The 26,434-nt window shown below is 26.5% G+C and overlaps 2 protein-coding genes across 2 annotated transcripts in view; one reads left to right on the plus strand and one right to left on the minus strand.

Moving 5' to 3' along the window:
* The first annotated feature begins 10,747 nt into the window (after nt 1-10,747).
* LOC135928923 (uncharacterized) lies at nt 10,748-21,589 on the plus strand. The gene is made up of 5 exons (XM_065465375.1): nt 10,748-10,808; nt 15,037-15,623; nt 16,199-16,496; nt 16,863-17,416; nt 20,856-21,589. Exons 2-5 carry the CDS (start codon nt 15,106-15,108, stop codon nt 21,220-21,222), a joined length of 1,737 nt encoding a protein of 578 aa, XP_065321447.1. The 5' UTR covers nt 10,748-10,808; nt 15,037-15,105; the 3' UTR covers nt 21,223-21,589.
* A 64-nt stretch (nt 21,590-21,653) lies between these two features.
* Nucleotides 21,654-26,434, minus strand: part of LOC135928922 (integrin alpha-8-like) — a 34,836-nt gene continuing 30,055 nt past the window's right edge. The window contains 5 exon segments of the mRNA XM_065465374.1: nt 21,654-22,568; nt 22,631-22,756; nt 22,889-22,990; nt 23,596-23,709; nt 24,022-24,137. Of these exon segments, the coding sequence (XP_065321446.1) occupies nt 22,494-22,568; nt 22,631-22,756; nt 22,889-22,990; nt 23,596-23,709; nt 24,022-24,137 (533 nt within the window). The 3' untranslated portion in view covers nt 21,654-22,493.

The following is a 26,434-nucleotide window of genomic DNA, read 5'->3' on the forward strand; positions in this document are numbered from 1 at the left end:
TAAAGATGAATTATACGAGCATATCTCGTCAAATTAGTCAACCACAAAGACCTCGATTTAAAGTTTCGATATAATTTTTTGAGTTAAGGATTTAATAATTATGAAAATATTGCTATTTTTGTACACACTTCTTCTATTCTTACTATATGTAATCGAACTAAAATAATATTCAATTTTTAAAAATAAATCAATTAGTTTTTAATTTAACAAATAAAGTAATCCAGGGCCTTACAGCTTGTGGAAGAGTACGATGCAATTAGAGTAAATAAATAATAATATAATATTATTTAATTTTTTATGAAAAAGCTTTTAATGAGTTTTAAATGATGCCAATCTGCATCACTGAGATAAAAATATTAAAATATGAGGGGGAGGGGGGGGGGGGTATAAAATTGAATGATTTAGGAGACCCTGATATTAAAAAAAATTACAATCATAAGCAAATTCTCAGTGTTGTTGAATTCTATTTTCAAAAATAGCCAGCCACACCAGCTTACTTTTAAACAGTCGAACGCACTACCGCTGTAGCGTATTTCCCAAAAAAAGTAGTCCGCTAGAAAGTTATTATAATTATAAATTTGCTTTTGCTACACTTTATGAAAAATTTACATAAACTAAAAATTTTTTAAAATTTTGAATTCAAACTTAGACAAAAGGTATGAATTTATTATAAATAGTGACTTGTATAAAGTTAAATTTATTTATAATTATTAGTATTTTAATGACAAAATTATTTCCAAATCCCCAAGTCTTAAGCGGCTATCATTAAATATAATACTTGACTTGGCTAAATATCCACTCAACGCACTTGAGGGTAACAGAGTGTTAATTTAATAAATATATACTAATAAAATAGGTAAAGTCAACGAATATGTTCATGCTATTAACCGCTAGGATTTTTTAAAAGCTTATAGGTTGGTGGTAAAAAAATGGCCGTTTGTGGAAATTATTAATGGATTAAATAGAAAGTTGTTATGATATTTGTATTTATTGAAATTTAGATTTTAAGTTTGAACTTTAAAAAAATTTTTGGCATTTAATAATAATTAAAAGCTATAATTTATAGGTAATTATTCATATGATTTATCATTTTAACATTTTGTTTTTTCTGATTAAATAAATAATTTATAATAAAAAAAAATAAAAATGACGCCATCATGCGGATTATTATTTATAGATTAATGTGAAAAAAAATTATAATAAAAAAATTTTATTACTATGTCAATTTTTTCTTTGTTCCAACAATGGTATGTTCTTTTGGGTTTAGGAATAATGGAGGATACTTAAGGATTTGTATTTTTATTGATGGATTACCTGCTGAAATGTTATCATTCTCATCTGAGATGAGCAAAGAATAATTTACACAAGTATTTGGGAATAAAGGAGACTTATTCAAGTTATGTGAAAATATATAGTCTATATTAAACATTTGAAAAATAATTATTTAAAATTTTTATTTACATATAAATCAGAGACATACAGGCTATAATCCCGGGCCGGGCTGGGCCTAAAAAAAAATTTTTTAAATATATCCGGGCCGGGCTGGGCCTAAAAAAAAATTTTTTAAATATATCCGGGCCGGGCTGGGTCTAAAAATTTTTTTTTTAAATATATCCGGGCCGGGCCTTAATATTTTTTATAAAAATTTTTACATTATGAGTTAGTGATGGTTAACACACCTAAGACTCATAGATCGATCTAATTATTAATATCCTGCGAGTTGATTCAAAGTGTTAATATACTTCTTTATACACTCACAGATCGATCTAATTATAATATATTTTACCTGCACAATTTATTCAAAGGAATATCTTAAATATAGCCTTAATATTCAAGTATTAATAATATATTTTTTATAATTCATATCTAAATTTTTAGAATATTTACCAAAACAATCAAATAAAGGAATATCATGGCACAAAATACTAATGATATAATTAATAAAATTAAAAATAATATTTATTCTTTTAGAAATACAAATAATAATTTAAAATCTGAAATATGGGCTAAATTTAACATCATCATAGATGAAATAAAAAAAAACATTGGCTACGTACAATGTAAGAATTGTTCAAGTATATTATCTTATAATTATAAACATGGTACATCACATCTAAAAAGACATAAATGTGATGGTAAATCCATGAAAATTAATAATTTATTTTTACAGCTGAAAAATCAACCTATAAATGTATTATAAAATATTTAAAATTATAAAATAAATTATATTAATATTGTGCAATTAGATTTTTCAAAATACTATTTATTATACATGCATTTTTTTAAATAGCAATTTATTTTTATTTTATAAATTAAATATTAGTTTTATTTTTTTTAAATGCAATATAAAATATAGTATATGCTCAAAATATTATTACCATTTTTATGAATATTAGTTTTATTTTTATAAATGCAAAAAATATAGTATATGCTCAAAATATCAATTTTTATAAATTCAATATAATATTCTCAAAATATTAGCTTTTTTCATGTATTTTTTAAATAATAAGCGATAATACTGAAAAATATGGTAAAATACCTCATAGGTGAATTTTTGTATATACCAGGTCGAATATAATTTTAAAAAATTCCGAGCCGGGCCTCAATTTTTTTTAAAAATATCCGGGCCTTTAATTTTTAAATACGGGCCAAAAATTTTTTAAAAATTTATCCGGGCCGGGCCGTAAAAAAATTTTTTTAAAAATATCCGGGCCGGGCCTAAAAAATTTAAAACCGGGCCGGGCCGTGCAAATGGTGCCTCTGCAGGTCTCTGATATAAATATAGTTTTAAAAAAATTTTTTAAATTACAAACTTCAAGTGTGGCATTAAGGTTTTTTGATATTTTTTTAACATAGATTAATGTTTAAGTATGATTAAAATAAAAATATAATAATATCACTTTATTTTGTTTTAACAACCGGTAAAAAATATCCTCCCTTTCACAGTATTTATTATGCAATGTAAATTTGCTATCCAGACTAGATACATAAACATGGTATCTGCATTTAGATTCACTTTTATAAAAAGTATCTGTATTTGGTTACTATTTTAGAGGTATCTTATTTATTTTTAGATAAATTTTGATTTAATTTAATTTTACTTTTATTTTATATTAGGCTGTGTCCAAAATCTAAAAAATATAATAAATAAATTTTGAAGAAAAAAAAATACATAAGCTATTTTTAATGTAAAAATAAAATATTGTACTATATCATTTTTCGTCATTTATAAATTTTATTTTTTTAAAAAATAATAAATTCGAATAAAAATTTATACAAAATTATTTATTTGTTTGCGAAATATTATTAGTGTATATATTTCAAAGAAATTAATAAATAGGTAGGAATTATGAAGATCTTAGTTGTTACTTGTTAGCAGAGTTGTTAAAAGATACTTTTTAAATGGATCGAGATATAGATACATCCTCTAAAAATTTATCTAGATACAGATACAGCTTCTAAAAAGTTATCTTGATACAGATATAATTTAAAATGTATCTATGTACAGATACATTTTTTATTATACTCTTAGATAAGGTTTGAATAAACATAAATTAGGATTCTATTGTGAAAATTCATGAAATGATCTAAAAAATATATTGACTCGATATCACATTTATCAAAATATAACTAAAATAATGATTTTTAGATATTAATATAATATATGATTAATGTAAATAATTATTATATATCATTAATAAAATAATATAATATATGATTAAATGATTATAAATAATTATTAGATTTCAGTAATAAAATATTTTCAAAATTTTGGTCATTAAGACATCCTCGTAAAGACATTTTTAGCTTTACTAAAAAGTCTTTCAACAGGAGCGCTGGAAGGGATTGTGGTGTTATTTTAATGAATAACATTTTTATATCAGGATATTCTTTAAAAATACTAAAATCTCGGCATTCATTTTTGAAAAAACTATTTAAAATTTGTTGATTATCATAATTTAAATCATTAACAATCATATCTCCTGCTGTGGGATACTGAAAAAAATCGGATATAAATTATTGGTTTTTTTTCACAGGTTAATTTCACTCATTTGAAGACTTTGGTAATTCCTCAACTAATCTTTGTATTAATTGTTTTTTTTTATTAAAATTTTCATCCATTTGTAACCATGTCCATTATAGTTTAGAAAAAGGATGAAGCATAGTTGCCAAAATATTTTCATCTTCAAAAATTGTCCCAATAAACCTAGAATTATTAAATATTAATTAATTTATTATTAATTTACCTATCTTCAATCCCTTTAAGTACGGAATTTAAGAGTGGTAAACAAAATTTCATGTTCATTTGTTTAAATTTTTCAATTTAATAATGGCCTGGGAAATAGTTGCACAGTAATATGCTGTGAACATATATTTATCTCCCTGCAGGATATCAAGTGAACTTGATACCGGCTTCATTAGCTAATTTAAAATAATGCTGCATATATAAATTTTATTTATAACTTACTAAACAATATTCATGAATAAAATCACATTCATTAGATAAAAATCTAGATAGTTTTATTTCATCGCAAATCTTGTCTAATTTTTCAAATTTAGTCTTAATAATTTCTGACATTAATTGTAAAGCATTATAAGTGGAGTTCAATCTAGTTATATTGGGACATATAAAATATCGGCCAATATTATTTTTAATAATCTCAAGCTGAATTTTGAGATTTATTTTGTCTATTCCAATTAACTTGAAAACTCTATCATAAATAAGTAATATTATGTTTATATTTATAATAAAATAAACCTAAAAGACTTAATAAAGTTTTTGGCATTATCAGTAATGGTCTTTGAGATTTTATTTTGTATGCAATAATCCTTTGCTATATCTTGTAAATTTTTTGCTATTTTATCATATGTATGACTACCAGTCATTCTTTTACAAGCCAACGTTACATTTTTTTCTTTCCAAACTTGTTGGATCTATATAGTGTGCAGTGACTCCTATGTCTGAACTAAAAATTAACATTTCTTAAAACTGCTCAAATAATTTGATTGTAATTAAATTATTATACAAATTTAAATGTTAGCAATATCGGCGATAGGCACTCCAACAATCTGCTGTTGTGCATATTAACGATGGTTCTATTATTAATGATTTCTTTCTTTTTATTCTCCCATCTTTGGGAAATTCTAGCAACAACTGTCTGTCGGCAAATTATATTTTTTTGAGGAGTTAATGTTTTGATCATTTTTATAAATGAAGGATTTTTAATAATTGAAAATGGCTGTATCAATAATAAACTTAGTTATTAAATCATATAAAGTGGTTTGGGTTAAAGTCTGAGGTCTCTTAGAAAAAAAAATCAATGGACGATAAGCCTAGTCCAATATTCTCTTTAATATATTTTTTCTCCTTCCCCTTTTTTATTTGGATTAAGGGTGTTTGATGTCTTCTCTTAAAATTAAAATTGTAAACATTTATTTAGTATCTATACCTTTAAATGTTTTACAATGTTGCAAGTTGAGGTAATGCTAACTGAAATTTGCATATTTTTTGGTAGACATGGCAGACATTTTACTAACAGAGATTTGTTTTCTTTATTTTGAGATATTATTAAAATAGTCTATAAATTGGCCATGGAAGAATGTCGTCATTTTCGTCATCAATATTAATCTTAATAATTAATATAATAGAATAAAATACCAATTCCATTGCAATTAAAAATGGCAAATTCCTTGAGATGGATTGTAATTAATATCAGAATTTTCTTGTTATTGATAACTCAGGTATAATATTTAATTAATATTTATATATTCTTTTTTATATATAAGTTTTAATATTTTACATATATATATATTAATATTAAGTTATATGCTCATATGAAATAAAATAAATTTTAAATTCAAGTGTTTTTATTTATAATATAAAAAGCGTTAAATAGAAGTATATCAAAATGTATCTTAAAAAGTAAACAGATACAGATACCTCTAAAATAAGATCTAGATACAGATATAGATACTTTAATCAAAAATCTATCTAGATACAGATACCACATTTTTATATCTAGATAGAGTATCGATACTTGTATCTAGATACTTTAACAACTCTGCTTGTTAGTATGAAATATTAGATAAAAAGATTCAATTTATTTTTAATAAAGCCTTAATACATAAAAGTTGTTCTTGAACATTTTTTAAATAATACGGCCCATTTTTATAAAAATACTAACCTAAAAAATTATAGCCATTTATATTATAAATATATTTTTTTTAGTGTTAGAAAATAATCTTATGGAAAGCATAATTCAATAGAATCTGGTAAAGGTCCTTTTTCCCTTGATCTAAATGTATATTTTGAATGCCCTCTACATTATGTAAAAGGCAACCTTAACAATTTGAACTGTGTTAACTATGCTAGTAGATAATTTAATAAGAAGCCTAAATTTGGCAGTTAAAATCACAAAACATTCCTAATTGAGCACAAGATAATTTATTTTTTGGACATTTAAAGGGTTTTTATTATTATGAAGTCGGATAAAGGATATGCATCATCTCCAATAAATAACTAATAATTGAATCATATCAAGCATTTTGAATATTTTAATTTTTATAAAACTTGGATGTGTCCAAAATGTTTTGTTAATTTGATAAATTTATAAATTTTAAGGATTTTTTCAAAACATTTTGGACACAGCCTTAAAGATAATAATATTTGAAATAAACTCATTTAATATGGTCGAATTTATTTCATTACAAAAATAAACCAGAAAAATTTTATTTTATGCAATGGGTGACGACAGCAAGGTAAATTTTATATTATAATTTATTTTATTATTAATAATTTAAAATATATATCATAATTTTTTAGATAAATATATCTATACAATCTCTAAAATGAAATAAAATATTTAATATTCGTCATTTTTGGGCACCCTTTAGATGATATAAATATTGATATAGTTTTGAAATCATCAAATTTTGAATAGTTTTTTAAAAAATGAGTTTGGTATTTTAATATATTTAATGAATATACCAATATAAAATTATTATTCATTAAATATAACAACAACTCTGCCGTCAAGTGCCAAAGAGTTTAGTGCAGCTACAAATTTACAAATATATGGAAGTGCCTTAATGATAGTTTTATTACTAAAATCTATCAATTATTTATAATCATTTATAATATGAGAATCAAATTATTCAATCTTATCTAGATCTCTAAACACCGGAAGGTTAAAACGATGACCAGTTTTGCCTAAAATTTAGCTAGGGCAACAAATACATTATCATTAGCAGAAAAGGTGGGAGAATCTATTAAATATAAAAATTTTATAAAGCCATTTGAGAATTTTTTTTATAATAAAGATTTCTTTAAAATCAGAGTTTATCATTTGCTCAAAAAGAAAAAATATAAAGATTTTTTACCTGGGAATATTTATTATAATGAAGATTTTTTTTAAAAGAAGATTCTTTTGAGAATGTTCAAATATGATTTTTGAAAAATTTTTATATAGAATACCACTTGTCTTTTATAAGTAAATAATTTGTAATTTTTATGCATAAGAAACCATTTATTTTTTAATCTTTAAAAAAAATCTTCCATCATGTTGATCCTGAAAAATTTTTGACTCAATGTTTTATAATCTTCAAATGAATATTTAAAGATTTTTGTTACTGTTTAAAAATGAAAGAAAATAGAAGATATACAAAATATTAAAAACACCTGCAGAAGTACCATTTGCACTTCCCGGCCCGGATTTTATTTTAAAAAATTTTTTATGGCCCGGCCCGGGTTTAAAAATTTTATGCCCTGCCCGAATATTTTAAAAAAAAGTTTTTTTAGGCCTGGTCCGGAATTTTAAAAAAAAAATAGGACTGGCTCAGAATTTTTTAAAATTATATTCAACCTGGTATATACAAAAAATTTACCTATTCAGTATTTTATCATATTTTTCGGCGAGTATTATCATTTAAAAAGCAAGCATATTAGCTAATGTTGTTAAACGGCTCATTTTGAGCCGATTTTGTAAAACGGCTAACTCAATATTTCCGCTAGAAAAATATTGACTAAGCCTCGAAATTTTGATAATATATGTTTATACCTTTGCTCCTTCTATGAGCAAAATTTTTAGGCTTGCGTAATATTTTCTGGATAAAAAACTGAGTTAGCCATTTTTAAAAATCGGCTCAAAACGAGCCTTTTAACAACACTATTACATATTTTATTTTATTTTTATTCTAGACAGTTATTTAGTATATTACAAATTAATACTATAAAAAGCTTGTGTAAATAATATTTTGACAATATACTGTATTAATTGTATTTTTAAAGAAAATAAAACTGATATTTTAATTAATAAAAAATATAACATATACTATATAATAATGTATTTAATCCTTTGCGTATTTATTTTATGGCAGGAAAACTATTATATTATGTAATAGATACTATTATGAGTGTTAGCTAGTGTTAACTTTCACCCAACATTATATTAATCATAACTATATATAATCATTATAACCATATATAATCATTATAACCATATATAATCATTATAACCATATATAATCATTATAACCATATATAATCATTATAACCATATATAATCATATAATTGACAAATATAATAATTCATGTTGTATAAATTTTTTAAAAAAGTTTTACCCGGCCCGGTTATTTAAAAAATAAATTCCAGGCCCGGCCCGGGCCGGGCTTAGGGCCGGGTCTGCAGGTCTCTGATTAAAACAAAGAAGAGATCAATACTAGATATTTAATATTTTTTAAGACATGCTGAAGATCTTTAGTGATACCCGGTAATCATATGATGGTTTAGATGGAAAATAAAATAGTTTTCTTAAACTTCTATTCAGATAGATACTTTACTATCAAAATATAATTCTAAACGGATTTTCTCCGCGCCTGAAGATCGAGTCGAAAGCCGACATTTTGCCATTACCCAACTATATTCAATCTAGGATGTGTCAACACCCACTCTGGTTAAAGATGAGTCTTTCCTGCGCGGACGAGAGTTTGAACTCCTCTACTGGGAATTTAAATAAATTATCTACTCAGCACTACAAAAACAATAAAGAGTATTGAAAATATTTCAATAAATCTAAATGTAATTCCTACACCATAGACTAACAATAAATCCCTTTAATATAATAAAAAATTTAGTGAAAAATAGTCAATTTAGATATAAAACTTGCACTACGTTTAGTATCTTCTTCAGAAGCTTTAGATTAGAGGTCTCCAATAGGTTAGTTTACCCATCCATTGTTTTAATTTTATACGTTTAGTATCTTCTTCAGAAGCTTTAGATTAGAGGTCTCCAATAGGTTAGTTTACCCATCCATTGTTTTAATTTTATGTATTTTTGACCGCTCATAAGTTTTTTTTAGATTCACTCACCCCGCAATTGATTTAAAAAATTTATTAGGCCCATCCGCCAACCAATGCTTAAAAATTATTTGATTGATTAGTTGGCTATTTTTTATTATATTTTTACTTAAACTTATAATATATGTAAACCGTTGTACCGGAATATAATTCAGTGGCGACAGAATATTTTTCTTCCTTGGTTGTCGCCGCAGCCTAAATTGGCGGCATGTGGAATAAAATTTTAATACATAAAATAAATTTACAATTTATATATTTATAATTCATTGTATTTTTATATAATTTATTTGGGCAATCATATTTTTATCATTGTTATTAAAGTTCCGATAATCTTGTCCAAATAAATATAAATTTATATTTTTTTATGATCTAAAAATAGATCTATAATAAAATTTATATTAAATATTATTTTATCAATTTATTAGTATAATATTAAAATAAATTTATATGAAACACTTTTGTAGTAATAGAAATTTTTAACCTCCCCTACCCTTCCCCTTTGTTTAAAATTTTTTTTTATCCTACCTAATCATTCATTTCCCCGGTAAAAACCTCTCTGTGGATCAAGGACACCGATTGAACTAAATTGTGATACAGAAATTTGCTTTTATAATTTTCAAAATCTAAACAAAACCTTTATATTAAATCAGTAAAAGGAGAGAACCACAAACCTAACTTTTCTAACCCGGGTTAAACCCACTTCGTGAAATTGAAATTATATATACATGCTCCCTGGAATGATTTTATTACTTTCATAATGGTATTTTTTTTATATTCCTCGGCTGATCTAATATCACTGAACATCATCATCATTCAATAAAATTTTTATTTTTTATAATATTTTTATTTCTGGCTTAGTTATATTTAAAATAAACATATAAAATGACTGAAAGCCAAACTCTGACGATGTTCTTTTATTTAATATTTAATTAGATATTTTATTTATTAATTATATTGTACTGGTTAACTAAAATATTATTAAATTTGTATAAAATTGATGGGATTTAAATTTTATATTTTATCTCACAAAAGTTTACCAATATAAATTGTAAATTTTTGGATCATATTAATTTTACTACCTAATGCTAAACATTTTACTGATAAATCTTAAATATTTAATGTATTTGCTTTACCAGTAAAATTTATTGATTCAAACTTGAACGTTATAATTTTTTTAAACTATAATTAAACTGAAACCTTTAAATTGTAAACAACTGAGATCGAAACCTTTAAACATAGGAGTAAGGTTTCTTGCTCTGGATCCCCTTAATTTTCAAAATACAAGTTAGCCCCCGAATATAATTTCCCCCTATATTAAATGCCATTTATTAGCCACAGGAATTTAGAAAAATTTTAAGTTTTCAAGGAAATAAAGGAAAGCATGTTAGCAACAATTTATTTACCTCGTTAACATAAATATTCTTATAATGAAATTCTCTTAAAAATCACAAAGGTATTTCATGAATTTTATTGTTGTTATTATAAAATAAAATATAAATTAAAACTAAAATTTTAATCATTTATATTTAAAACTTTGCATATAAGATTTTTAAATGTAATAATACTTATATATTATGGGTTAAATACTATTAGATTTATACATTTTAAAATTATTAGTAAAATAACAAGGTTTTGAGGGAAAATAACAATTACAATCTTAAAATATGAAATTGGTTTATTAAAATTATATTTTTTGACCATAATAGTTCTTAAAATATTTTTTATCATTGTACAATACATCAAGATTATGAATTTTTTTTTGATTTTTTATAATTTTATTTGAAAAAAATTCAATAAAGTATAATAAATATATAGTTTTGAAAATGAAATACCTGTTTAAATTTTCATATTTGTTTAAACTAAATTTCCTATTTAAATCTATCTTGGAAAATTATAAAATTTTTGGTGTTATATATAGTCTCGTAAGAAAGTTTCAAGTATGTAGCCCTTATCTTAAAAAAGATAATATGCATAAATGTTTTACAAATTTAGTAAAACATGATTTAACCTTGTGTTTACCATTTATTACTAGTCCTAGAAATTTTATAATATTCTATGATTTCCACTATGGAACATTTTTTAGGGTTTTTTTGTATATATTTTCATATAATTTCCTACAATTTTAGTTTTATATATATATTTTTTTTTAAATATTCTAGTTTATTCTGTTATATATTTGCTATTTCAATAATGCATTAGCTTTGGTTAGACATTCATCTTGTCTTATTTAATAAGTTTAAGTGAATTATATATTACACATCATTGACCTTATATTATCTATTTGTTTTTAATTGAATGTGATAGACCATGAGGATTTTACAGTATTTTGAAGAATGGGCCACATATTAAATGATAATCAAATAGTTATTCTAAATATAATAAGTGAAATTAAAGTTACAATTTGTTTGAATTGTTTATTTTTAAAAAATTCCTTACTAAAAGTATAAATATTTTTATTATTATCAAACCATATTATATTTAATTTATTACATATTATATAATGCTACATTTTGAATGCCACATTTCCTCTCTTCTCATTATTAATTTATATTTTATTTGTATTTGAGGTCTGCAATAAGTGTGTTTTCTATACAAATGTCTAATTTCCACTTGTTTAATCTGGATTTTTATTAAAAATCTGCTTGCCCATTCTAAAAATTTTGCTGACCCTTTCCACATCAAATTTAAATCTTAATCATGTCTTAATGTGCAAATTAAACCAAAAAGCATATATATTAAAAATTATTATTTTAAAAACACCCCGATCTTGTAACATAAGTACCATATTTCAAGGAAACAAAATCAAGACCAGAAGCCATATTGAAAAATATGACCAGAATTTTTCATGACGGGAATTGAATATTTTTATTTTTAAAAGAACAGATCGTAACAAACGATAATTATCTGCTCACTTTTGGCTTTAAAAAGGTTAATTGATAATAGCGTTAATTTGTTGTTAAACTGCTCAATTTGAGCCACTTTTTAAAAACGGCTACAATATTTTAACTATAAAAATATTACCTTAGCCTCGAGATTTTGTTAATAGATATCCAAACCTTACGCAATTCGTGAGCAAAATCTTCAAAGCTTGTACAATATTTTTCTGAATAAAATTTGGTGGTAGCCGTTTTTGAAAATTGGCTCAAATTTGTCCGTTTAACAAGACCATCGTTAATCATTGAAATTACAAAATCGGGCTGGGCTGCATATTATGAGTATTTAAAAATCTAGTGAAAAGCAAATTCGGTAAGTTCACAATAGGTTTTTTCGACATACGAACTAGTTATTTAAATCATTAATTGAACGCTTTTTATTAAATTTAAAGATCGAATTTTTCCGGAATTGCATTCCAATATGTGTAATCTACCATATAGATTTCGGACAATTTTATGACCAACATTTGAAGAAACCTTAATTTATAATTTTTCCATATTTTGTGGAATTTATAGGTTGAGTATTATACACCTATTGATGCATTCCCGGCTAAATCAGATCTTTAAATTTAAAATAGCGCGCTCAATTAATGATTTAAAATGCAAAAAAATAAACAAAACCAATCAAGCTATCGTCTTACCGCAAATTGAGTATATTTAGTATCTGATCGATAATTCACCTCGGTATTGGGCGTAAAAAGTGGCATCGTTGCACCTCTGATTCCAATCTTATATATATTATAAAATTCTACAACATATAGCCGACATCATTCCTCACCTTTTGGATATTTATTAAATACGAATAAATATAAACATAATTACCTTGCCCATAAATAAAAAGTCATCTTTGTTGCGTGGAGTAACATTTTACGTTAAATAAATTTACCGATAATTTTTTTTACCCATTAAAATATTTATAGCATTTATTTTTTACCCAATACGAAAACACGCTTCTCTTCTCCTATATTTTCCAGCCTTTTAAAGCGAAAAGGATAAATAATAGGATTTCTAAGAAAAGTATTGCACCAATATTTGATATCTAAAACTCATTTTTTTCATATGTGGAAATATTTAATTGAGTATATTTTACAGTGTTTTAACTAATATATTATAAATACTTAGAAACGTTTCAAAATATAATAAATAGTTTTACAAAAAAAAGAATCCTATAGGTAATAAACGCGTTATCTTCATGCGTTGCGTTATTACAAAATAAAGCCAATAATTGGGTATAAATCAATAAATATGGAGCATTATGATGATAACGCTATGATAATTTGAAAAACATTAAATCATATTTAAAAATATATATAATTATAAAATTATACCTGGTATTTTTTAAATATCAATTATAAATAAAATTATTCTGAATTAATACCACTAGAAGTCCCTTAGCAGATGATAAAAAAATTTAATGTTCGCAAACGCTCTAATTATCCAAATTTTTGGAAACACTCTTTTGCAACACTGGATTTTTGGTTTGCTATCTTTAATCACTCCCCCCCCCTCTCCACCATGATTATAAAAATAATCTTAATGGGAAGAAAATATTAACATTGTGATATTTCCGTAGCCAAAATGTCGAAACAAAAATAATTCAAATTTTTTTTATAGAAAAATCAGTCATAGATTATGGACTCTAATATGACATCAGAAAAGATTTTTTTTTTCATCTTAATCCGTTTTCCGCAATTAAAAAGAAATCATGAATTCGGCTTCATTAACATAATTATAATTAATTTCCGCAAAACATGTTTTGAAGATCAAGGTTAAGTCATCCATTATATAAATAATTTATAATTTATTTTCTCTATGCCAATTAGTTTTTTTTTATTTGCTATCACATCTATCTGCAACATGGAAAACAAACTTTATAAACAATTATCGACCTCCATCCATTCTATTCTATAAGTCTAAGAGTTTATTCCACTTTTTTCTATTAAATAATATTTTTTCAGGTATCGTAATTCTCGATTGATTATTAGAATGGTCTCTCTCCTATATCCTAAATCTTTTGTATTTTGAAGTCCTAATTGAAGGTTTTAGATATAGTAAATTAATTAAATAGGATAAATGGTAGCTAAAGTGGGTAATAATTTAAAAAAAAATTTTCCTCCTAGAATTGTAACTTTATATTGTTGAGATAATCAACATCATATTAAAATAACAATATAATTAAATAACAAATTTAAATGAGTTGTTATTACCGTTATTACTTTCATAAATATAAATGCGTTTAAAATTATGGTAAATTGCATCCCGCTTAACAATGGTTACTTTGTAATAATATACTAACAGATTATCGATTTTTGCTTAAATTTTATAATCCATCCCTATCCAGCCATAATTTTTATCATTTGGACTTTGGATAGTTTATTTTCTAATATCTATAATATCAAAATGGTGTCATTTTTATAATTGATTTTTCCTCTCTATCACGGCTTACTTGTTATTCTTGACTAATTACAAGTATCACCCGGTCTTGACTTTTATCGAGGGACTGGAAATTTAAAACTTTTAAAATCGGAATAAATTCGTATATTTAGGCATGAGAAGGCCTTTTTTTAAAATGATTTTATTTATTTTATGCACTATATATACCAATATTTCGATAATAATTTCACGAATTTTAGAATGCCAATACATTCATCCCCTGTGGAAAGAATTGGTCGCATTTATATTCAAAAATAATCTATTTTTATGATATATATAGTTAAACTAGAATCTTTCTATATTTATTTCATAAAGGTTCGAAAATAGAGCCAAATTTTAAAATCACTCGCCTTTACAAAATACACAATCCATAAGTGAGAAAAAATGGGCCGCTTTTCCGGGAAAACCTGTCGACTCCTTACCATGCTTGCCCTTACGGTAGGTTACTTTTTCGTGGAAATTGTAGTAGGGTACGCGACAAACTCAATGGCGCTCGTGGCAGATTCCTTTCACATGCTCTCCGACGTCCTGGCCCTCCTCATAGCTTTCTTCTCTATTCGCATTTCCCGTCGGCGGACCAAGAAAAATACTTTCGGGTGGGTTCGGGCCGAGGTATTGGGTGCTCTCGTCAATTCGGTATTTTTGGTGGCCCTGTGCTTTTCTATCCTGGTGGAGGCGATTAAACGCTTGATAGTATTAGAAAAGATTCACAACGTCAAACTACTATTGGCTGTCGGTGGCATAGGGCTTGTAGTCAACTTAATAGGGATGGGCTTGTTTCACGGGCATTCCCATGGCGGTGGGCACGGGCATTCTCATCCTGAGAGCGATTCACACGAAGCCAAAGGCGGAATTGTCGTGTCTAACGTAGAGGAGAACGATCGAATTGGCTCGAGAGAAAGGTTCAGAATTTATTCACTTTACATACAACCAGTGGCTAGGGGCTCCAAAAAATTTTTAGATTCTTAAAATGACCTTTTTATATCCGGTTTACGCGTAATCTTAACCTGGATTCATAGTGAGATCCTATCCGACACGATTTAATAGCTGATAGATTTTAAAAATCTGTTATGATCGATCAATTTTTCTTTATTAACTTTTTAATTCTAATTGATAATAATCTAACAATTATTTATTTATTTTAATAAAAAAAAATTAATCTCATTATAAGATTTTTACAATCGTCAGCTGTTAAATTATGTCGGATTGGACTCATTATATGAACCCAGGCTTCATATATACTATATAATTATAAAATCGTGAATAAGATCAAATTGGTTTCGTTTAAAAAATTAATGAAATTTAGAAATATGGCCACCCATATTTTATTATTTCAGAAAACTATTATAATTCCTCTTATATAAATGGCATGTCCACTCATCTCATATTCGATTCTAGGGTCGTTAATGTCGAAACTCTTCATTCTTAAGAAAATCGTAAATTTAACAATATTAACCCCTCTATTCGTGCAATATAGATTAGGCTCCTTCAATCTAAGCGGGGCCAAATACATCGAAGCCGCGGCCGAAGACTATGACGAGGAATCGATTACCGGAAACGAAACCGAACCAAATAAAATAAAACGACCAAAATCCAAGCAAGACGAACTCTTGGATGCCGAAGAGATCGTGGACGAGGAGGAAAAACAAGAATACAAACTGGATAGTAAATATAGGAGAGTTGGAGAGGAACACACTGACGTTGATGCCAATAAAAAAGTCGGACTGGAAAATGGGGTGCTAGGTAAAGACAAAGACCCTGCTCTGCTAAAACAAGTTTCTATTTTTTGATCAATTTTTTTTTAATATGAACATACCCGCACCGACCTGCGAAGGCTTTTCTTACAAATTTTCGGTCTCATCCTGGCCCGATAAATATTTTATATAAGTTTCCCACCCGCGGTCTTCCAGCCTATTTCTATAGTAATCCGCTTAAAATATCTATCTCTCAAATTTATTATGACATTTTCACTCCATTCATTTTCTTACACTACTTTACCCCGCCCTCTCCTTATTGTAACTCTTTTCTGAGAATTTTGTTTTTAAAAACCTCACACAATCTTTTCATATCCTCGCCTTTTATTTATCAAAAAATACTTCTCATCTAGTATTGCTAGATTTACATGTATTTCATCTCTTCAGAACGCCAAAACAACGACCGTTTCTATAATTGCCAAACCTGACCACGTTCATCCCTCGCGCCCATCTGCTCACTCACATGCCGGATCGGCCCATCATTTAAATATGCGTGGCGTATTCCTCCACGTGTTGGGCGACGCCCTCGGTTCCGTAGTCGTCATAATTAGCGCCCTTTCCATTTACTATTTCAAAGGCGATTGGCGTTTTTACGTTGACCCTCTAATGAGTCTTTTGCTGGTTATGATAATACTTGCAACCACTCTTCCACTGCTGAGAGAATCGGCACTCATATTGCTTCAAACGGCCCCGTCTCACATTAGGGTGGAGGAGATCAAGCATAAGCTCATCAAGGAGATAGACGGAGTTCTAGCGGTCCACGAATTTCATGTGTGGAGGTTGGCGGGCACACAAATTATAGCCACTGCCCACATAAGGTGCAAAAACCCCGGTGAATACATGAAAATTGCTGGGAAGGTCAAAGAATTTTTCCACAAGGAAGGTATTCACAGCACCACAATACAGCCAGAGTTCGTGGAAGCCGTCGGCGAAGAAGAAAAGTATATATTTTATTTTACACTAATAATTTACAAAAAGTAGGATATCTTACATTTTTTTTTAAAAAATGGGTTTTGTCTATATCCTTTCAAAAATTTCCCCAGAATTTGCATTGTTCAATTGATGCTTATAATTTTTAATCTTATTTATTAATATTTTTTTTCAATTAAAACTTGAAAATTTTTATTTATAATTTTAATTTATTAAAATGTCATCTATAACAGATAGGGTTTCCTCATCCCTAATGTTACAAAAATATTTTAAAATAATATACTGAAATCAGCTGGTAGCCACCATGTATTTGCACTAGTGATCTGCATTGGGCCTAATTTTTCACGCGAACCCGAAATATATTTTAAAATAATTTAACTGCCCTGCCCGAATTTATTTTAATATGGAAATTAATTTTTATAATTACTCAAAATAAATGATATATGTTATATAGCGCCTAGTTTCTATAATTAAAATCAAATGTTTTTATTTTACATTAAAAATTCAACATAAAATTGATAAATTTAGATATATTTTAAAAAATTTCCAAGGTTTTAAAAATTATTAGGCCCGAAGCCCGTTCGAGCCGGGCCTACTTTTGCAACTCTCTTGCACAGCTAAATTTAAAAGGAATAAATTTTGGTTAGTATGTAAGCAATAAGACGCGAAGCTTTAAAAATATTACAAATCATGAAAAAAACATAAAAGTAGGTTAGTTAACCGATAATTTTAGATTGTTATCTTTTTATGGGATGATGGATAGACCTTTCAGGCATCTCACTTGAATTTGAGCCGTCCCGCTAAATAACTCTGTCCCGCGGAAAAAAGACACCATGAAATAGTATTTATAATTATAAAATCCCGCAAAACTGTCAAATATATAAGATTTTATAGTCAATTGTTTTTAACCAAGGAATTTCAATTTTATTTTATTAAAATAAATCAGCTCTAAAATTCATTCATATTTTGTAAAAATTGTTAACTAATTTATTTTACTTTCAGCATAAGTCAAAAATAACAGTTTATCCGATAACTAAAATGGGTGAATTTTTTTTTGAATTCTACCAAACTAAAAAATAAACTGTAATTGCATTTTCAATTCTTCACTAACACCGCATCAGAGCATAATTAATTTTAGCCTAACATCATAAGGAGAAAAGCATTCTTCTATTCAATTTATTGCAAACCAAATTAATGGTCAAACATAATTTGAATATGAATTGCCAGGGGTCTCGAAACTAATTTTCATAGGAAAGCCACTTTTAAATAAAATTTGTATAAATTGAAATTTGTGAATTTTTTTAAATCGTGAACTCGTAAACAATATATATCAATAAATTTGTCATTTGACTGAAGTTTTACACAAATTGTGATAACGTTTGTCTAGCATAGTCACCTCTAGAAATCTGCAGTTAGGCCGGGCCGGACTCGGGCCTAATTCTATTTTAAATAATCGGGTTCGAGCCGGGCCTTAAAAAAATTCGGGCCGGGTCGGGTCGGACCTTGGAATTTTTTTTATATATATCTAAATTTATTAATTTTATATTGGATTTTTTATGCAAAATAAAAATATTTGATTTTATTTATTGAAACTAAACGACATATAACATATGTCTTTTATTTTGAGTTATTATAAAGATTAATTTCTGTATTTAAATAAATTCGGGCCGGGCTGGGTCGGTAAATTTTTTTAGAAAAAAATTCGGGTTCGGGCCGGACCGGCAAAACTTTTCTAAAAAAAATTTCGGGCCGGGCTTGAAAAATTAGGCCCGATGCAGATCACTAGTCACCTCTTCTTAACTTTCTTAAACTAACTTTTTGAAATGGCTAGGTCTAATGATGGCCAATATATTTTTTTATTTGTCTATTTTATTTTTAAAAGATGGGTAGACATAAAATACATAACACTAGATTAACAATCAAGCAGTAATTATAAATAGGGGTTTTTTGAAGTCAGCTGTTCGCCATTTTGATTACACTTGATAATATAAACGTATACGATTTTGCAAATGAATGAATCTTTTTTTTTGTTTGAAATTATAATATTTGTTAAATTCTCATCACATTTTAAAAGCATTGATTGCTTTTGCTAGTCTGTGTTTATAATAATTTAGGAACTTCGGAATATTTTTTAAAAAATTGCAATTTTTTTCTTGTAAATCCCAAAACAAACCATTTTTTTGTTTTGTGTGTGAAATTCGATATTTTCTAACACTTGGGAAAGTCTAATATTTTTACCATAATGTTTGAAATATACCTAGTAAAGGTAGGATATAAATTTTACATTTGAATATACTACCATAATTTTAATTACTTTATCAAAAATAAGAAGAAAAATAATAAAGTTTTTGGCAAAGATTTCAGTTAAAATGTCATTAAATTAAAAAGGTTGTGATATTTTAACGTTTTTTTAAGTCGTTCATGAGGATATCAATCGATGGCCTTTGTTAATAAAATCGTAAAAAAAAATTATTATTTTTTTATATTTAACTTTATCTAAATAAAAAATAAAAATGATATTTAAATTAAAACTACAATGTAATTAATAGTATGTATAAAAATAAAGAAAATTCATTTTTCCTATTAGATTATCTTATCAAGCGAAACGAAATTATATAGGTAATTTTTTTAAGAAAAGATTCCCTTGTTTATGATAAAAAATATTTGTATTAATATCGTACTATATCTATCTTCTTAAGATTAAAGCTTTTATGCCCTTAAAAATTGTGCTATTAATTTTAATACTACAATTCATTATTTATAACTATTAATATTATCTCGACTAATTTTTTTTAGTTATAAATCGTCCAAAACCGATTCATATATCTAAATACAATGCAATTATTCTTCAATTAATGCTATTAATTTTATATCGGTTTCAATTTTTGAAGAGGTGGCCCTGTTATAAATTGCGTTATTAACATTAAAACTTATATTAAATGCTCCTGAAATTATAATGAACAACTTCAAATCTATTCGCGTTTTAGAAATCTAAATTAGATCTCTATACGTGCTCGTCCCTTTCTCTAATGGTCTGACTAAGTCAGGTTGGAATATATTTTCTGTTTTAGAAGATTAAGAACTCTAAATTTACTCAAATGCCATTTCACATAATAATTATTAGGATGGATAAATCTATTAATTTTGAGACCCCCTTTTAATTAAGATATTAGAACAAAATCAAAATTTTTATGTCTAAAAATTGAAGTTTGGTTTGGATCGCTTTCAAAATCTTAGGGCGGTTGGTTTTTTGATTGGACTTGCCTAAACAAGCCAGATAGATATATGTTTTATTATCTAAATAATTTGAATTTCTCACTATTTACACCCATCCACCAAAGCCATAAATATTTCATTCTTATTATTTATTTATGAATTAACAAAAATAGAAGTAGAAGTACAATGTTTAATTATATCCTTATCTTAACATTTATATATTTTTTAAATAAGATGTCTTCTGCTCTGCAACGGTGCCCTTGATTGTGCTCCTAAAACTTGTTGCGGAAAGAATGAAGCCCGAATCGTGAACGAAGCATTTAACAATGGTCTTGACGATGGATCGTCAGTTTCTATCTTGGTTCCTCGGCCCGTGATGCCAATCGCCAAACATTGCGCACCTCCCGTTTACAATCCTCCAAGGGATATCTCCATAGACTTGGATCGGATATTTAACTCACCTTCCAACATCGTCGCCAATAACGAAAAGCTATCTACCACTAATAATCACAAAAATCACGTTGATAAAGCAAAAAATAGTGAAAGTGGTATAAACGGTCACTCTCGCAATAAACCACCATCCCCTGATAGTAAAGTTTAGCCGGTAAAGGAACTTAAATTTCAGTATATTCGCGCTATTTTTTTTTCAACCAATCGTATTGTTCCTTCTTTTTTTACATAACAGGATCACGTTTTTTTATAACTTATCATATTTTCTTTACATATACTCATTCTACATTTTATATGACATTTTTTTTTGTAAAATAATTTAGCAAATAAACTAACATTTCTAAATTATTATCGAGTCCTAACGCGTCATTTTTTTATAAATATATACTTAATTATTTTAGTCCTTTTTTCGCGGCATTTTTCCCATTTACTTTCGTATTTCTTCATTTCGCTTCTAAACTTAAATTTTGAATCATTCGATCTGCATTAAATTTCTGACGAAAAACTAAAATATAAAATCATTTAGTCTTTTTAATTAAATTAGAGAGAAGAAAGAGAGGAGGGAAAAAATGATTTTTTTTTTACAAATTGCCATTATAATAATCGGTATAACTTTATTTGTATAATAAATTATAATAATCGTTATAACTTTATTTGTATAATAAATTATATCTACATTGTAATATAAATATTATTTACAACAATACATCATTTTATTAAATGTATACTATAATATTATATATAAGTTATTATCTTAGAAATAAAGTATTTTTTTACACAATTGTTGGGGACCTTTTTATAATTGCGCTGTCTGTGTGTGATTTAATAATTTAGAATATAATTTCTAAAGGCTTTTTTTTAAGTAGTCGTTAATTGGATTTCGCAAAGTCGTATAAAAAAATATTTCGTTTTGTGACGACTAAAAAATAATTAACAATATTGATTTGAGCCATTTAACAAAATTTAAAATTATCACATTATTTTTGTTTATAAAAAAATAGCTAATCATTTAAAATTCCTAAAGTGGGGAGGGCGGAATATTGTTTGATATAAAAGATCCATTTTTCTAAAACTGGCTCAAACTAAGGGAAATGATCACTATTTTACGAAATATAGAATTGAATTTAATGTAATTTTTAGGCTTGGCATATGTTATATATTTGGGATGATAGACGAAATCACACTCATTTTGCTTTGTTTAGCCAAGTCTTAAATGCAAATATTTTTTAAAAAAATCTAGGCCAACATGGCCTAACGCGAAAATATTAGCAACAATAAATAGTTCAAGTGTTTACAAATGGGCGATAAATAGTCGTTTCGTATAAAATTGATTAAAGGAGGATGTTTTGAGTTGCAAAGGTATTCGAAATCGTTTTTTTTCTTGTATAAATTTTATTTTTCTCTTCTACATTGTGAATTTTTTTAAGATTTTTCTGATGAATCATCGGTGAATTTTTTGTGAATCGGTGGGGGTCGTTTTCTCAAGAAAAATCCCGACTATTAAATAAATATAAAAGATTTGATTTTGCTATTTAAAAAATTTATTTATATATAAATACTTTCCACAATCCCAATCCAATGAGACCGAGTATGGATATGCCGGCAGTAACTGCGAGAATTAAAACCCATGGTTCTATTCTTTTCGTATCAGGCGGACCTATTTCTGGCGTTAAATAAGTGCTGACCTTTATAATTTCACAGATAAAAACAAGTTTTTTTAAAAAAAATATTTTCAAGGTTTAAGAATAAGAAAAACGACCAATTAATAGAAAACACCTCATAGCCTATGAATTTTTCATAAAAATAAATTTATATACGTGTATCGTTTTGTAAGGAATCGATTCGATATCTATAGTGTAAGGAACTTGAGTAATTTTAAGTATCCCTTTTGATGATACCACGGCTCCTTCTAATTGTTCCTTTTTATAGTATTAAACATTTAATTAAAGAGTTGATAATATTTATTATAGTCCCGCAAGTGGTCGAATTTTTAAGGCAGGCCGAAATTTGAACATTTTCCAGACTATCAAGTCGACTTGGGTCCGGATTATTCAGTCACTTAATAATTTTTGATTTATTTTGTAAATTGTTTCAAGGGGAAAATTGAAAATATGAGCAGCGAATGTATAATCCATTATATAATTTTCCAACTATTTAATGATATAATTTATTTCGAAAAATTTGGCCCAGCCCAGCGGCTTGTAATTTAATAAGGCTAGGCTCAAAATTTTAAAATGAAATGCTCTTAATTAAATTTATCGGATTCTAAATTATTCATTGATTCCAAAATTGTAAGGCAGTGTCCTAAATATCAAAAATACGTAACTTCAACAAAAAAAAAGAAGCTATTTTTAATAATTTTATCATATGATTTGATTAAAATTAAAAAACTTCTGAAGGTTTTTTTATTTTTGCGAATTTTGAAACCAGAATTATTAGAACCTTAATTAAAATTATTATCAGAAATCTTCGATAATTATAAATATATATATAAACTTAATAAAAAAAATTTTCAATATTATACTTTAATTAGAGTGTCAATCCAGACTCTAGACCGAATACGAATTGCTATCGATTCACCTGAAGTGAAAGGTCCCAGGGAACATTTTATTATAGTGCAGTTTTTTTCGTGGCATACCTTAGAAAGCAATATGGTTGAGATAGCAGTGCAATTAAAGGCAATATATAAAGTTATAAAAAAAAATATTAATTGGTGTCCTTTAAACTTTATTAGTATTGTTATCTTCTTTTTTTTTTAGAAAAACTATATTTAAAAAAACCTTTTTTTGCAAAGGAAGATATTTATTAAGTTATAGATCTTTTACTCCATATATGGTAGATGTTTTAAAGTTAATAAAAGTGAATATTTTTCATAAGTAATAATTATAATATATTTTACAACTTCATTATAGCATATAAAAATTAAAATAATCAGATTTGAGAAAATTACGATTTCTGTGGGATAAAGGCGATATTTATGTACATCACTATCGGCTCTTAGATTATCTGCGAATACGAATGTTTCTTTGTTTACAGTAACATGCCTAATACCAGGTCTATCTTCACCTATAATAAGTATGTTTTAGGGGGGGGGGGTATACTACTTTAGTTCATAATTTAATGACAATATTTAATAATGGTCTGCATCTTTATAATATAATACTAAAGAGTTATTGGCAACATAGCTGATATAGTTAGATCTTTAGGTGTTAATTCTATATTCGGGGAGATCTCTATTCCTCTTAAGCTCTTCGCCGAGGATTACAATGGCCCTCATAATTTAGTAAAGAGTCATTCCAATTTTAGAATATATAGGACAAAAGTCGAGGCATACATAGTTTGAAGTTATTCCTAGTTCTAATCTTAGTTTAATAAATATCGGATGAGTTAAGGGTGACGAAAGGTTACAGAGTAGGATGGGATTTATGTCTTCATTATTGTAAAGATTGTGGGAAGAGTAAAATCTTAAGTGCATGCTTTTATTTAATAAAGTCGTATAAATTGAATTTGACTAATCGCATCGAAGAGACCAGATGGTTTTGCTAATATTATTTAGCTTATAGGAAAGCATCTTATTTGAGATTTCACATCTGTTTCTCAATTTTCCTCCAATCAAAATTTCGAGCCTAAGTTGGCAGGTTAAAAATTAAGAATTACTATATGAGCAATTATATTTCATCCCCCGTAATTATTTAAACATGGATTCTTAAGGCCATAAGGTTGGGCAAATCTAGATTGGCCTTCGTTTAATTCTACTTAGTTTTAAATTATAATCCTAGGCTTGGAAAGTAGGTCCATTCTTAATAGGGGAGACCAGGGCTAGTCGGCGCAAGGGGCTTGTCGGTTCAGCGGATTATACTTTAAAACCAAACCAATAACGATTATAAATTAAAATTTTGTTCTAAAATGGAATTCTTGATATCCATATTTGGGGAAGAAAATAATTTATATTATTTAGCTATTTAAATTTTTATTTATTATGACATGTTTTTGTCGTGAAGATTACAACATTTTCACTTTACATTATTAGGTTGTAATAAAAAAATTAAAAGTTTAAACATGACAAAATAGACAAATGTAAGTTATCAATTTTAATATTTGGAAAAGTTTCAAATTGATTAAGGCTTAAATATATGTTAATATTAATAATATTACCACCATTGGGGTTGATAGAATCGTGGCTTATCGGGCAATCAATCAATTAATTTTAATATTACTATGGTACTCAAATGTACAAAAATTCCAAATAGAAAAACTTTCATCATAAAGGATCACGAAGAAGCAATAAAATTGTATGAAAATGATATGTCATCAAAAAAGTAACATCTAAGGTTAAAATATAATATTTTATAAATTCAATATATAAAATGATATTATTATATAAATTTAATATATAAAATGATTATTATATAAATTTATCAATGTAATTTTTCATAATACATTACAATTTTAATATAATATCAGACCAAAATAAATATCTTGCAAACTAAAATCTTCACATTATATATATAAATATATATTGTGATTGATATATATGAACATTTATTTACCATATATAAATATTAGCCTGATAATAAGATCAATTATTTAAAATGAATTATATATAGCAAACAAAGATTTATAATTGACAATATATATGATTCAAATTATTATTATTTTTTTAAAATTACCAAATCATTTTATTTATTTTAAAATAGAATATATACATTAAATAATTAAAAAAATATATATTAAAAAAAACAAATAAGCATATATTAAAATGAATTAAAAATATATATATGAATAAAAAAAATTTAGAAAAAAAATATATTAAAAAAAGGGTACAAATCACCCTAGAGAAGATTAAATGCTTAAAAATTGGACCTGCAGATTTCCAGGGAGATCTGCTGACGAAGGTAAAATCCTTCATTGGGGTCCCCTGAGATCTGTCTCATTTTTTTTCCTAAGATTTTAATGAAATTGAGGGCATCACTTCCAAACATGACTAAGGTATTGGTAACGATCTGTATGAACACTAATTGGTAAGGCCAGCATAATTGTTTTTCTTTAAGATTTTAGCCTTTTCAATGGTAGAAAATGAGAGGTTGGACTTTGCTGCAAAATTGATACAGGTATACCAAGCGAGCGGGAGACCATTAGTCCAGGGAATGAGGGATGTGAATATTTTAGTTGTCAATATATTTATTTTAGCCTGATAATAAGATAAAATATTCTTATATAAAAAATATAGAAGTAGATTTTGAGTGAATTTATTATTTATTTTATTAGGTAAACCTACTATAAAATTTTAAAAATATAAAATACCTAGCGGTATGCCCAAGATAGGTCAAGATAATAAACAAAAAAATATTTGATGATGAGTA

This window comes from Gordionus sp. m RMFG-2023, chromosome 4 (assembly GCF_954871325.1).
Source record: "Gordionus sp. m RMFG-2023 chromosome 4, tfGorSpeb1-WG-v2, whole genome shotgun sequence".
Lineage (NCBI taxonomy): Eukaryota > Metazoa > Nematomorpha > Gordioida > Chordodea > Parachordodidae > Gordionus > Gordionus sp. m RMFG-2023.